The sequence below is a fragment of the Oncorhynchus mykiss genome, chromosome 7 (genome assembly GCF_057628025.1).
Source record: "Oncorhynchus mykiss isolate SJ-2025 chromosome 7, ASM5762802v1, whole genome shotgun sequence".
In the NCBI taxonomy this organism is placed as follows: Eukaryota; Metazoa; Chordata; class Actinopteri; order Salmoniformes; family Salmonidae; genus Oncorhynchus; species Oncorhynchus mykiss.
Genome location: NC_143028.1, coordinates 11,108,809 through 11,123,681, shown reverse-complemented (window position 1 = coordinate 11,123,681; position 14,873 = coordinate 11,108,809). Strand labels below are relative to the sequence as shown.

At 43.2% G+C, this 14,873-nt stretch overlaps 2 protein-coding genes across 3 annotated transcripts in view; one reads left to right on the top strand and one right to left on the bottom strand.

Moving 5' to 3' along the window:
* Window positions 1-1,080: 1,080 nt before the first annotated feature.
* LOC149982302 (uncharacterized) overlaps window positions 1,081-14,873 on the top strand; it is a 58,642-nt gene continuing 44,849 nt past the window's right edge. The window contains exon 1 of the mRNA XM_090242193.1: window positions 1,081-1,141. Coding sequence (XP_090098319.1) covers window positions 1,081-1,141 — 61 coding nt within the window. The remainder of the gene's footprint in view (window positions 1,142-14,873) is intronic.
* On the bottom strand, window positions 4,284-14,018 carry LOC110528873 (inositol-3-phosphate synthase 1-A). Of its 2 annotated transcripts, none has more exons than XM_021611044.3 (11): window positions 13,705-14,018; window positions 10,143-10,293; window positions 9,899-10,060; window positions 9,006-9,138; window positions 8,484-8,677; window positions 8,212-8,361; window positions 7,908-8,123; window positions 7,486-7,650; window positions 7,159-7,272; window positions 6,870-7,087; window positions 4,284-6,699 (listed from the first exon to the last, which is right to left on the bottom strand). In XM_021611044.3, exons 2-11 carry the CDS (start codon window positions 10,254-10,256, stop codon window positions 6,510-6,512), a joined length of 1,656 nt encoding a protein of 551 aa, XP_021466719.1. In that variant the 5' UTR covers window positions 10,257-10,293; window positions 13,705-14,018; the 3' UTR covers window positions 4,284-6,509. The 2 variants fall into 2 exon arrangements, with proteins under 2 accessions (XP_021466719.1, XP_090096389.1); XM_090240263.1 differs by having other exon boundaries at window positions 10,143-10,265; window positions 13,705-14,007.

The window sequence follows — 14,873 nt, the reverse complement described above, 5'->3', positions numbered from 1 at the left end:
AAGTCATAAACCCTGCCCATTTCTACAATTTATCTTCTTAAAATTAGATTTTAAAACGTAACTCTAACCTTTTTTTGTACCTTTATTTTATCAGGGAGTCATACTGAGACCAAGGTCTCCTACAGATGAGCCCTGAATTACATAAAATGCAAGCAGAAAGCAAAACACGATCATAAGAAACACATTCATCAGTAAAAAGGTGCTCAATCAGATTTCTCAATTCCCCTAGAGCAGGTATTCCCAAAGTGGGGTACGTGCAATGCCGTCGGGGTACGCCAAATAATAATGTGATTCACATTTTCAAACAACCGAGGTTTCAAGTTGGTATACCCCTGATGGCATTGCACGTAAGCGCCCTTGCTGTCTGCCTGGCCGGTTCCCCTCGCTCCACAGGGATTCTCTGCTTCAAACCCTATTACAGGGGCTGAGTCACTGGCTTTCTGGTGTTCTTCCATGCCACCCCTAGGAGGGGTGCGTCACTTGAGTGGGTTGAGTGGGTTCACTGATGTGATCTTTCTGTCCAGGTTGGCACCCCCCCTTGGGTTGTGCTGTGGGGGAGAACTTAGTGGGCTATACTCGGCCTTGTCTCAGGATGGTAGGTTGGTGGTTGGAGATATCCCTCTAGTGGTGTGGGGGCTGTGCTTTGGCAAAGTGGGTGTCGTTATATCCTGCCTGTTTGGCTCTGTCTGGGTGTATCGTCGGACAGGGCCACAGTGTCTCCCGACCCCTCCTGTCTCAGACTCCAGTATTTATGCTGCATTAGTTTATATGTCGGGGGCTAGGGTCAGTCTGTTATATCTGGAGTATTTCTCCTGTCTTAATAACTGGTGTCCTTCTCTGTCTCTCTCTCTTTCTTCTCTTGGACGACCTGAGCCCTAGGACCATGCCTCAGGACTACCTGGCCTGATGACTCCTTGCTGTCCCCAGTCCACCTGGTCGTGCTGCTGCTCCAGTTTCAACTGTTCTGCCTGCGACTATGGAACCCTTACCTGTTCACCAGACGTGCTACCTGTTCCAGACCTGCTGTTTTCAACTCTCTAGAGACAGCAGGAGCGGTAGAGATACTGTGAATGGTCGGCTATGAAAAGCCAACTGACATTTACTCCTGAGGTGCTGACCTGTTGCACCCTCTACAACCACTGTGATTGTTATTATTTGACCCTGCTGGTCATCTATGAACATTTGAACATCTTGGCCATGTTCTGTTATAATCTCCACCTGGCACAGCCAGAAGAGGACTGGCCACCCCTCATAGCCTGGTTCCTCTCTAGGTTTCTTCCTAGGTTCTGGCCTTTCAAGGGAGTTTTTCCTAGCCACCTGCATTGCTTGCTGTTTGGGGTTTTAGGCTGGGTTTCTGTACAGCACTTTGTGACATCAGCTGATGTAAGAAGGGCTTCATAAATACATTTGATTGATTGATTGATCTTGCTGCAAAGGGAATGCCTGTCAGCTTGGAAGACATTTTGGACACTACAGTAAAAATGGTTAACGTTGTTAAAGCAAGCGAGGCCCCTGAACTCTCTTGTATTTTCTGCATTATGCAATGATATGGGCAGCGACCATGTAACACTTTTACAACATACAGAAGTGCTCTGGTTATCAAGGGATAAAGTATTGACACATTTTTTTAAATTGAGAGACGAGCTCAAAGTTTTCTTTACTGAGCCTAATTTTCACTTGTCTGACCGCTTGCATGATGACTAGTTTCTCACACGACTGGCCTATTTAGGTGATGTTTTTTCTCACCTGAATGATCTGAATCTAGGATTACAGGGACTCTCCACAACTAACTTCAATGTACGGGACAAAATTGAGGCTATGATTAAGAAGTTGGAGCTCTTCTCTGTCTACATTAACAAGGACAACACACAGGTCTTTCCATCACTGTATTCTTTTTTTGAAGCACCTGAATGAGTTGAAAACGGACGGCACAAACAACTGGATTCGTCATCCCTTTGATGCCCTGCCTCCAGTCCACGTACCAATATCTGAACAAGAGAGCCTCATTGAAATTGCAACAAGTTGTTCTGTGATAATGGAATTTAATCAGAAGCCACTGCCATATTTCTGGATTGGGCTGCGCTCAGAGTATCCTGCATTGGCAAATCGAGCTGTTAAGACACTGATGCCCTTTGCAACCACATACCTATGTGAGAGCAGATTCTCGGCCCTCACTAGCATGAAAACTAAATACAGGCACAGACTGTTTGTGGAAAATGATTTAAGACTGAGATTCTCTCCAATACAACCCAACATGGCAGACTTATGTACATCCTTTCATGCACACCCTTCTCATTAACCTGTGATGAGTTATTCACAATTTTCAATTAATAAATAATGTTTTATATGTAAGATTGTTAAATAAAGAGAAAAATGATTAATTATTATTATTACATTATTTGTGCCATAGTCCTATGAGTTCTTTGTCACTTCCCACGAGCAGGTTGTGACAAAAACTCACACTCATTCTTATGTTTAATAAATGTATTGTATAGTGTGCGTCTGGCAGGCTTACAATGATGACCCTGGTGCTAGAGGGGGTACAGCTGACCCTGGTGCTAGAGGGGGTACAGCTGACCCTGGTGCTAGAGGGGGTACAGCTGACCCTGGTGCTAGAGGGGGTACAGCTGACCCTGGTGCTAGAGGGGGTACAAAGCTGGAGGTTGAATGCTTGAAGGGGTACGGGACTATAAAAAGTTTGGGATCCACAGGTGTAAATGAATGTAATACTGAAGCACTGAATAATGCAGATGCAAAACAAAAGGAGTTTGAGGAACTTCTTCAGGAAAGATCAGGTTTCATTTATCTAAAAAACAGCAAACTGGATGGAGAATGGCAAAACAATGCACCAACCTTTCCCGAACATTCAATATAGAACTGCGACCAAAAATAACCTGCAATTGTTTTACAAACCTGGAGAAATCTTTATCTCACTAACAGAGATTTTGAATGATGATGTAAAATATTTTAAACAAATGTTATTTTGTCAGGTTTCTCCAACCTCCCTTGAGGATGCATTTTGTGATATCCTTCTCCCCAAAAATCATGTTAAACTATCTGCGACAGTTTTTGGTGAAAGCCTAATTACACATAATGAACTATGGTTGGTAATTGATTCCTTTTAGATGGGGATATAAACTTTTTATGAACTACTGAAATAACCGTTACTTCTCTGAGAACTTTGAATTGTCAAGAGGCGTAAAACAAGGCTGCCTTCTGTCACCATACCTATTTTATTATGGCCATTGAATTGTTAACATTAAAGGGCTTAAAGTTAAGGGACTAGAGACAAAAGTATCAATGTATGCTGATGACTCAAATTCTGAAGTCCTCAATCTTCAACCTTGAATGGCCTCATTGAGGACCTGGATAATTTATCAATTTTCTCTGGACTAAAACCCAACTATATTACGGCTTGGTTCTCTAAAAGATACAAACTTTAAATTGCCATGTGGTCTGTCGATTTACATGGGCGGATGGTGAAGTTGATGTGGTTGATGTAACATATCCTGGAAAAGTTGAGCGATCTTGCAACTATTAACTTCGATCGAAAACAAAAATAGATAGAATCTTGAAAACAGTGGAAAGGCCTATCTATTTAAGGGAAAATTACCCTGATTAATTCTCGTGATAGTTTACAAATTTATTCCATGGCTCTACCGTCTCCAGGAGAATCCTTTTTCAAATCATGGGGGCAAAAATTATTTCATATTATTTGGAATGGCAGACCAGATAAGGTTAAACGAGCATATTTATATAACCAACACGAGTTTGTAGGGTTCAAACTATTAAATATTACGGCATTAAACCTCTCTCTTAAAGTCTCCATTGTATCTAAATCCAAATTAGTTTTCTAGCAAGCTACTAAGCGAGGCCCATCCTATGTTTTCGAGTGGGTTCTTTCCATATTAAACATTTTCATTGGATTGGATCCCTGTTTTAAAGTATCCTCCTTTTTAAAGTCTTTCACTTTCCTCCTCCAGAAAAGGGAGAACTAATATGACAGCAAATCATATGGCTAAACTCCAATGTACTGATAGAGAAACATTTGGGGGGGGGGAAGAAATGTACAATGGGATAATGTTTATGAAGGTCATTGTAAACAGGAATGGTAAAATTGTCACACAAGCAGCTAACAACAGGAAGCAGAATCACTAGGATATATTTTCTAGTACTGTCTATTGGTGGCTCACTTTTGGAGTCAGGTCCAGGTATGGTTGTTATGTTATAAAATCAGGGACATGCAGACTGTATTGTTAAGACATCTGAAATAACATGATCAGTTAATGGGAAATATGATTATACTCTTTATTTTTTGGCCAATATCAGTAGAAATGTTACAAGGACACTCAAAAAGACAGCATAGTAAAATGGAGGAATGTATTGCAAAAGGAAATATAAAAATTGCATTATACTGGGAAAGATGGGTTAATCTGTGGACATTGGAGGGTTGGATTTAAAATCAGAATGAATGGTGGATTGGCCGCTGTGGGTGACAATCCATCACTTGAAGAAAGTGGAAATTATTAATATATGTGTAATTGTTTAAATACGGATATCGTAGATGTGCGCGAAAATAGCTGCAAGTAGCAGTATTGTTAGTCTGTTAGTTTACTCCAATCAGGGTAGGGATGGTAGGGTAACATTGCATGTAACATACAGTGGGGAGAACAAGTATTTGATAACCTGCAAAATAGGCAGTGTTTCCTACTTACAAAGCATGTAGAGGTCTGTAATTTTTTTTATCATAGGTACACTTCAACTGTGAGAGACAGAATCTAAAACAAAAATCCAGAAAATCACATTGTATGATTTTTAAGTAATTCATTTGCGTTTTATTGCATGACATAAGTATTTGATCACCTACCAACCAGTAAGAATTCCGTCTCTCACAGACCTGTTAGTTTTTCTTTAAGAAGCCCTCCTGTTCTCCACTCATTACCTGTATTAACTGCACCTGTTTGAACTCGTTACTTGTACGAAAGACACCTGTCCACACACTCGATCAAACAGACTCCAACCTCTCCACAATGGCCAAGACTAGAGAGCTGTGTAAGGACATCAGGGTTAAATTGTAGATTGTCTGAACAATGTCTGAAATTGTCTGAACTACACAGCAGGACCTGGTCAACGACCTGAAGAGAGCTGGGACCACAGTCTAAAATAAAACAATTAGTAACACACTACGCCATCATGGATTAAAATCCTGCAGCGCACGCAAGGTCCTCCTGCTCAAGCCAGCGCATGTCCAGGCCTATCTGAAGTTTGCCAATGACCATCTGGATGATCCAGAGGAGGAATGGGAGAAGGTCATGTGGTCTGATGAGACAAAAATAGAGCTTTTTGGTCTAAACTTCACTCGCCGTGTTTGGAGGAAGAAGAAGGATGAGTACAACCCCAAGAACACCATCCCAACCGTGAAGCATGGAGGTGGAAATATCATTCTTTGGGATGCTTTTCTGCAAAGGGGACTGGACGTCTGCACCGTATTGAGGGGAGGATGGATGGGGCCATGTATCGCGAGATCTTGGCCAACGACCTCCTTCCCTCAGTAAGAGCATTGAAGATGGGTCGTGGCTGGGTCTTCCAGCATGACAACGACCCAAAACACACAGCCAGGGCAACTAAGGAGTGGCTACGTAAGAAGCATCTCAAGGTCCTGGAGTAGCCTAGCCAGTCTCCAGACCTGAACCCAATATAAAATCTTTGGAGGGAGCTGAAAATCCGTATTGGCCCAGCGACAGCCCCGAAACCTGAAAGATCTGGAGAAGGTCTGTATGGAGGAGTGGGCCAAAATCCCTGCGGCAGTGTGTGCAAACCTGGTCAAGAACTACAGGAAACGTATGATCTCTGTAATTGCTAACAAAGGTTTCTGTGCCAACTATTAAGTTCTGCTTTTCTGATGTATCAAATACTTATGTCATGCAATAAAATGCTAATTATTTACTTAAAAATCATACATTTTCTGGATTTTTGTTTTAGATGCCGTCTCTCACAGTTGAAGTGTACCTATGATAAAAATGACAGACCTCTACATGCTTTGTAAGTAAGAAAACCTGCAAAATCAGCAGTGTATTAAATACTTGTTCTCCCCACTGTATCATTGGAACAAATACATGAACAGATTTTGGTTAAATTTGTATGTATATGAGCAATAAGAGTCTAAAACCACAGAATATTAGACTGGTTGTCCAAAAGTGACAATGGTTAAAGCCAACTAGAGGTTGTGTTTCCTACTGTATGTATCTTACACAACCAGGCCAAATAAAACATGATCATCATACAGTATGCTGTATAAAGAGTTTGGCTAACTTTCTATGGATCTAATTTAACTGCACTGTATAAGTATCTAAATATGTAATAGTGTGTAACCCATGGAAGAGTAGCTGCTGCATGTGCAACAGCTAATGGGGATCCTAATAAACTAAACTATGGATATAATTGTTTCTCTGTGGCTGTGGACACTTCTAGAATCTTCCCTGTGATGACAGAGACCTAATCTGCAGCCATTATCCAATCGTTGCCTCTTTCACCACGTGTGCGCAGACACCATTCTGTTGGGAGGCGTGGTAACCGTTGCTTAGGACCCTCTTGGTAGCCACATTGTCGTAGATACGGTTGTCGTGGCGAGGCAGGAAGCCCCTCTGCAGCTTGTGCTCCAGGTGCATGTGGTTCTGAGGGGGGAGACCAAGGCACGCTCTGAAAGGGAAAAGGGATACCTAGTCAGTTGCAAAACTGAAGGAATATAACCACAGAGACCGGTACAACATTATTTTTGGACAAGAGCGACAGGAAGTTCAGTAACAAACATTATGATTGGTGACCACTAAGACAAATCCCTAACAAGACAGGGTGGTAGGTGTTCTGACCTCATGATGTTCTCAATGCAGGCTCTCTGTCTGAAGTAGGCATTGACCAGCGGGGCCCCAGGGGGGACGAGGGGAGCTTTACACATGAAGGAGAGGATAGCCAGGACACTGTGGAAGGACTGGAAGGTCTCTGATCCTTGGGGCCGAACACATACACGCTGACACAACTCTGTGAGGAGGACCAGGTCCAGGATGATAGGACTGGCTAGCAGAGAGTCCTGGAGAGAGACACCTTTTGTTAGAGAAAAAAAATCAAGTTGAGGTGTAGGTGTGTGTGTGAGAGACTCACCTCACAGGTGTTGTGCATTGCGATAGTGTTGGTTCCTCCCATCATGATCTCAGAGGTGTATTCATCCATCGCCCTCTTACTGTCCCCCACATACGGCACATACTTAATCACCACCTACACACACACACACACACAGCAAGACAACTGAGTCAAGTATTTCTCAAGAAAAACTATGGATACTTTCTGCCACTTAGTAAAACAAAATGCAGTGCTATTGATACCAGGTATCTACCAGGTATGAAAAAAAACACACATTCAACTCTTAATTCAGATCAGGTTTCTCTGTGTTACACACACACACGCAAACACACACACCCGCAGACTTACACAGTGGTCAGGTTTCTCCCCATTGTGGTACAGTATAGGGTTGGAGTTGACCATGTCATCCACCACATTGCTCTTGGAGATCTCCTTGGAGCGGAACTGCTGCGGTGCTGAGAGGTTCATACCATCGTTGTTGCCAAGGTGATTGTAGCTGACAATGGAGGTGGGCTGTCATGGCAACAGACGGCAACATGTTATTTTACAGTCTGGTATTAACCTAGTGTTACACACATGAAATTGCCCTTTTACCTGGGTACAATTGTTGTAATAACAGTGTTTTAACATGTTGTATAGTAATTTTAGAATAACTTAGTAATTGTATAATTATGTACTTTATCATTATACAAGTGGAACTGGAACTGTTCACAGAACAGAAGTCCTATTGAAGTGAATGAAACAGCAAATGGACTGGGTTGACCTCTCACCTTGATCCCAGCACTGATGAGGAAGTCGACCAGGACTGACTTGATCTTTGTCTGACCAGACTTGAAGTCGTCTCCTGCTATGAACACGTTTCTTTCCACAGCCAGCTCTATCGCCCCAGGGACAAACGTGTTCTGGGGAGAACCGTTAATGTAGGCACAGCCCTCCAGGATACTGGCTACAGCAAACAAAGTAGAGGGAGACACCTCCCCACCTGACTGATAGAGACAGAGAGAGTAGAGAGAGAGAGTAAGAGAGAGAGAAGACGAGAGCGAGACAGAATAGATCCGTCAGATCTCTCTCTACCTGTATGGCAGCCAGGAGATTCTTGGCCGTGTCGTTGACCCCGGCTGTGAGGTCACAGAAACGTTCGGTGTTGGCCGTCCACAAAACGATGACCTTGTCCACGCCGCTTGAATGCCGGAAGTCCTGAATGTCTGCTCTGATCTGCTCCACCTGCAGGGAGAGAGAGAAGAATCACTATTCAGACACCCAGAAACACATAGGGTCTAGGGTATATGGGGTAAGAGCTAAGGGGTTAGGGGACAGGGTGTACGAGGCACACACACAGGGCGTACCTGTTCAGCCATGGTCCCTTTCAGAACGTTGTCTGCTCGGCCCGCCTGGTTGGCAGCTATGAATTCTGGGATATAGATGGAGGCCCGGGGTCGGAGGTGGCTCATGTGTGGGCGGAGCTTCTCCTGGAGGGACCAATCAAGGACCTCGGCTCTCTCCATCGCACTGCCCAGATCCATGGATGAGATGTCCCAGCCTGACACACACACTCTCTCTTTATTTAATTAGTTAGCTAAAGTTTTACAAGCCTAATGTCTCTTAAAAGAAAACCTGTCAGACAGGCCCAAAAGAACATAGAGGACCAGTTAGACTAGAGGACCAGAGGTGTGTACTCTACCTCTGCCTCCAGGGCAGTGCTGAATAATGGAGGAGGTTAAACAGGGGGTTAAATAACGAGCCTGACAGACAGACAGTCCACATGGAGACTTTTAACATTTCCTTCTCCACAGTGGCCCATGAAGAACTGACCTAGCGTCAGCATTCCTTCTCTGATTACATACACGCATACACACACACTCCTTTACCATCAAAGACGATATCATTAGGGTGCATCATGGGTAGGAGGTCACGGAACGGAATGTTAACTTCCTTTCCATCTGGCCCCGCACCTAAACACACAGTTGAGGACTGGAAGAGGGAACCGTAGTAGTTGGCTTTCTGGGAAGGAGGAGGGGGGTTCGAAAAGGGGGAGAGAGTCATAAAATAGACACAGAACAAAAATAAATAACAAGTCTTGAATAATAACAACACACTAAATCAGTGGTATTCAAACGTTTTCTACAGGGACTCCTTTTTTTCCCCACAGAATTTCAGCTGACCCCACCCGAAATCTAATGACACAACCTTACGTTAAAAAAAATTACATTTGGATTTGTACATCAACAAATAACCTTCGATTCAATACATTTTTATCTCTCTTATCAAAATTAAGAAAAACAATAAATAAATGTACTCAGTTATTTTTTAAAGGATCTTTCTCAAAAACGTTTTATATTATCCTATGCAATAATGTTGACTTTTAAATTTGTTTTGGCTAGCCCACTGCAATTCCCCCAGGGACCCCACTATGGGTCGCGACCCCAACTTTGAATATCTGCATTAAATGAAGAATGATTTGAGGAATTTTTTCAAACAGGAAAAAAAAAGGACACATTTGGGGAAGTAATGATGCCCATATAAAGGTAAAGGAATGCCTGTGTTGTAAACGTTTGTGTGTCAGTCAATGTTAAACCCTTAAAACTCCACTAAACCCATCATATCAGTGTGTGTGTGTGTGTGTGAACCCATCGCTGTATCTGGGGTATAATGAGGCTCTGCTAGCTAGCTCCGCATCAGAGGAGAGACATGTCTTTGGAAAATATGCTATAAAACTGTCACAAAGTAGGATCAACGACACACACACACACACACACGTCACCTGTTCTCCAGTTTTGGTTCTCCAGGTGAGTCCCAGTCTGTTGGCCAGTACAGCAGCGGTGACGGTGGTCCCATTGTTTCCTCCCCAGCCAACTAGCATCACCCCCAGCCTGGGGACATGTCGCTCAGTACGGAACTCAAGCTCACTAACGGACGGGGTCACCTGGAGGGGTGGAGTGGAGAGATTTACACAGTTAGAAATTAGATAGGTGATGCTGGTGTGTGTGTGTGTGAGAGAAACTTACTGTGAGTGTGTCTCCGTCCCTGCGTACAGCAGTAGTATGGTAGCAGTACTGAGCCTCAATGTGTGTATCTGTGTACTTCACATTGGGATTGTTGATACGAATGTTCTCGGTCATGACTGCAGGCTTGAGAGAGAGTGACAGAGAGAGAGGCCTAGAGACAAAAATAAAGTGAAAGAGTGCAACAGGACAGTTAGGGGACAGTTAGGGAAGATATTAACAGAGTTAGCCTAGTTGTTTGGCTTCATTTATTTATTTTAAATCAAATCAAAATCAAATCAATTTATATAGCCCTTCGTACATCAGCTGATATCTCAAAGTGCTGTACAGAAACCCAGCCTAAAACCACAAACAGCAAGCAATGCAGGTGTTGAAGCACATTGGCTAGGAAAAACTCCCTAGAAAGGCCAAAACCTAGGACGAAACCAGGCTATGAGGGGTGGCCAGTCCTCTTCTGGCTGTGCCGGGTGGAGATTATAACAGAACATGGCCAAGATGTTCAAATGTTCATAAATGACCAGCATGGTCAAATAATAGGTCTGGGACAGGTAGCACCTCCGGTGAACAGGTCAGGATTCCATAGCCACAAATATAGTAAAAAAATATTACAATTTGAAAAATAAGTATATGTAACGGACTTTACGCCCGTCCCCTCGCCCCGACTTGGGCGCGAACCTGGGACGCTCTGCACACGTCAACAGTCACCCTCGAAGCATCGCTCCACAAAAAGCGCTGCTCTTCCAGAGCAAGGGGAACCACTACTTCAAGGTCTCAGAGCAAGTGACGTCACCGATTGAAACGCCACTAGCGCTAACTAGCTAGCCATTTCACATCGGCTACATATAGACTGAATAAATTGATAAGGTAGCTAACGATGCAAATAAAAAAAGTTAGCTAGCTCGCTTAACATTATCCACATTGATACGTTTAGAGGCTAATTGTCAAAAGCGTATTTGTCATCATCTTTTGGTTGAAAAGATGAAACGTCAGTGGTGAAACATCACAACTGGAGTAACAACATTTTCTCAGAGATTCTCATTTGAATTACGACTTGGAGGGTCGTTCAAGTGAAACGTCTCAGTCGGAACTCCGCACTTCCGATAGTGAAACGCCACGACTGTAAAGTCAGCAACAGTAGTGTTTAGGCATCAATAGTCAAATCAGCGGTTCACCTTCAAAATAAAAGTCCTGCATTGAAACTGATGCAAACTGATAAATAGTGGAATCATGCCACAATTGGACTGGATAATGGTTAACATGGTTGGAATGTCGTTAAAATTTCAACAAAAGACAATAATGAATTATTTTTAGAATATACAGCAAAATCAGTTGAAATCACTGTGGATGTAGGCCCAATATACTTCAGAATTGCATTGGGGCTTCAAATCTAATTTTATTTGTCACATGCTCCAAATAGAACAGGTGTAGGTAGACCTTACAGTGAAAAGCTTACTTACAAGCCCTTAACCAACAATGCAGTTAAGAAAATACCCCCCCCCCCCCCAAAAAAAAAAATAAAGAGATAAGCATGACAAATAATTAGACAACACAATAAATAACAATAGCGGGGCTATATACAGGGGGTACCGATACGGGGAGGGGGGAGCAATAGTCTGGGTAGACATTTCATTAGCTGTTCAGGAGTCTTATGGCTTAGGGGTAGAATATGTTTAGAAGCTTCTTGGACCTAGACTTGGCGCTCCGGTACCTCCGGTAGCAGAGAGAACAGTCTATAACTAGGGTCGCTGGAGTCTTTGGCAATTTTTAGGGTCTTCCTCTGACACCGCCTAGTATAGAGGTCCCGGATGGCAGGAAGCTTGGCCCCGGTGATGTACTGGGCCGTACGCACTACCCTCTGTAGTGCCTTGCGGTCAGAGGCCGAGCAATTGCCATACCAGGCAGTGATGCAACCCGTCAGGATGCTCTCGAAGGGGCAGCTGTAAAACCTTCTGAGGATCTAAGGACCCATGCCAAATCTTTTCAGTCTCCTAAGGGGAATAGGTTTTGTCATCTGTCTTGGTGTGCTTGGACCATGTTAGTTTGTTGGTGATGTGGACGCCAGGGAACATGAAGCTCTCAACCTGCTCCACTACAGCCCTGTCGATGAGAATGGGGTGTGCTCGGTCCTCCTTTTCCTGTAGTCCACAATCATCTCCTTTGTCTTGATCACGTTGAGGGAGAGGTTGTTGTCATTGCACCACACGGTCAGGTCTCTGACCTCCTTCCTATAGGCTGTCTCATCGTTGTCGGTGATCAGGCCTACCATTATAATTCCCCTTATAATCATTTTTTCCCCACCTGGCTCTAGATTACACCCATCTATTGCCTACATAGGTCTCATCAAGAGGTTCTGATCTCTTGGCCTAACGGTTAAAGCGGTTGTTTGACAGTCGCTGTGTCCGAGGTGAAGTTGGTGACAGATGTGGGAATGGCGCCCTAGCAGAGGCATGTAGATGTGACCAACTGGGTACATACATCAGTTCGATGTCTATTTTTGATTAACATTTGGTTGAGTTGTCAACGAACATGAAATCACCAGAACATTTCACATGACATTGGATTTAGTTTTTAGTTTTTTATTGTGTGAAAAAAACATGAAATTCCCTTACATTGATTACTTTTTGCAAACGCAATGCAATCCAATCCAGTTTCCACATTGATTCAACATCATAGCATTCATTTATTTTTGTTGAAATTAAGTGGAAACAATGTTGATTCAACCAGTTTCTGCCCAGTGGGGAGGGACTTGGTATAGAGCATTGGTTCCCCACCAAGGGTAGTAGGACCCCTGGGGGTACTTGGCTTTTCCACAGAGGATAGTTGAGAAGAAGAGACCATAGACATACTGGTAAAATGCACATGAGGGGGTACTTCAGGGGTAATCCGGGCAGAGGAAAATTCAGTTTGGTGGTTTGGAAACCAAAAAAGGTTGGGAACCACTGGTATAGAAAGGCGTGGGTACAGCAAGTAACATAGCAACCTTAACCAATACCTAGCCACCTTGTCAAAAGGTTCGGATCTCTTTACCTAGCAGTTTAAGTGTTGGCTTGATAGTCGCTGGGCCAGGGTTCGAATGCGGGTTTGTGCAACCCCCAAAATCGCCTGAGATGCAAAAACATTGTATTGCTTTGAGCCTATTTCAGCCATTACTGGAGTGTGTTTGACAGGTCATTACTAAACGTTAACGGGGAAACACTAATGGCATAAGCAAGATTGGGTTTGAGTCGCCAGCGTAAAATGAAAGCAATCGATCCAGTGACAATAGGCCACATGAAACACAAAGGAAATTGATGGCTGAAAATGAGAAATCCTCAACTGGTCAGATTTGGCAAGCGAGTTGATGTTAATACACTGTGCAGAATTACCGTTAGATTGTGAATACATGACAATGAGTTTCAGGCTAATCCGTGACGCCTACAAAACACATTTCTGAAGAGTAGCCTATGTATGCACAGATATTAGCACCGTAACTCCTATTGCGGAACTTTGACAGTGGGAATTCACTGTAGTAGTAAAAAAAAAAGCCTAGTGCGCACTTAAAGCCTACGCACTTTAGCCTACTTACCGTGGAATACGTTGGAGTCAGGAGATTTAATTTTCTCTTCTAAACAACAGTGATAGGTTACGGACGGTTATTCGTTGATTTGATAGCTTGCTTGTTTCGAATGTTCTTTTATATTTCATCTAATAACCTATTAAATCGCTTGTTCTCAAGCGCAGCCCGACCTCTTCGATTCGTCAAGTGAGCCGAAGTGACATGAAGATGGGATGTTCCAAAATTGCCGTTGCGAGTGCAGGAGGATATCCAGTAGAGCCCCGTTCATTTATAGATAGCTTAGTGGCAGAGCCGGACTGGCTACTTGTAGGCAGAGGAGTGTCTATGCAAAATCCCTGACATTTACATATATGTACACGCCAGTAAAATTAGACTAGTCTTGCTATCAGGAAAATATAGACAAAAAACATTATTATGTCATACATGTCAAGAAGTCCTAACGTTTCAGCAGTTGACTTGTGCTTTATGGAAAGTAATACTTAATAAGGGATATCTTATAATTATTTAATATATATTACTCCTATTACACTCTGATCAATAGGATTTATTGGTCAGTGATTCTGACAATGTTGTGCTTTTTTTTCTATTTCACAATCAAATCACGGTGTCACCTGGTCATGCTGCTCCAGTTTCAACTGTCCTGCCTGCGTCTATGGAACCCTGACCTGTTCACCAGACGTGCTACCTGTCCCAGACCTGCTGTTTTCAACTCTCAGCAGGAGCGGTAGAGATACTCTGAATGATCGGCTATGAAAAGCCAACTGACATTTACTCCTGATTACTGCTTATTATTATTTGACCATGCTGGTCATCTATGAACGTTTGAACATCTTGGCCATGTTCTGTTATAATCTCCACTCGGCACAGCCAGAAGAAGACTGGCCACCCCTCATAGCCTGGTTCTTCTCTAGGTTTCAAACTAGGTTCTGGCCTTTCTAGAGAGTTTTTCCTAGCCACCTGCATTGCTTGCTGTTTGGGGTTTTAGGCTGGGTTTCTGTACAGCACTTTGTGACATCAGCTGATGTAAGAAGGGCGTTTTAAATACATGTGATTGATAATAATGTTAAGCTGATGTGAATCAAATAGTTTGTTACCATCACTCTCGAAGAATTGATGGTGTAGTTATGATAGAATGAGAGAAGGTGAAGCTGGCGACTGGTGACTTGCAGCCGCCCGGA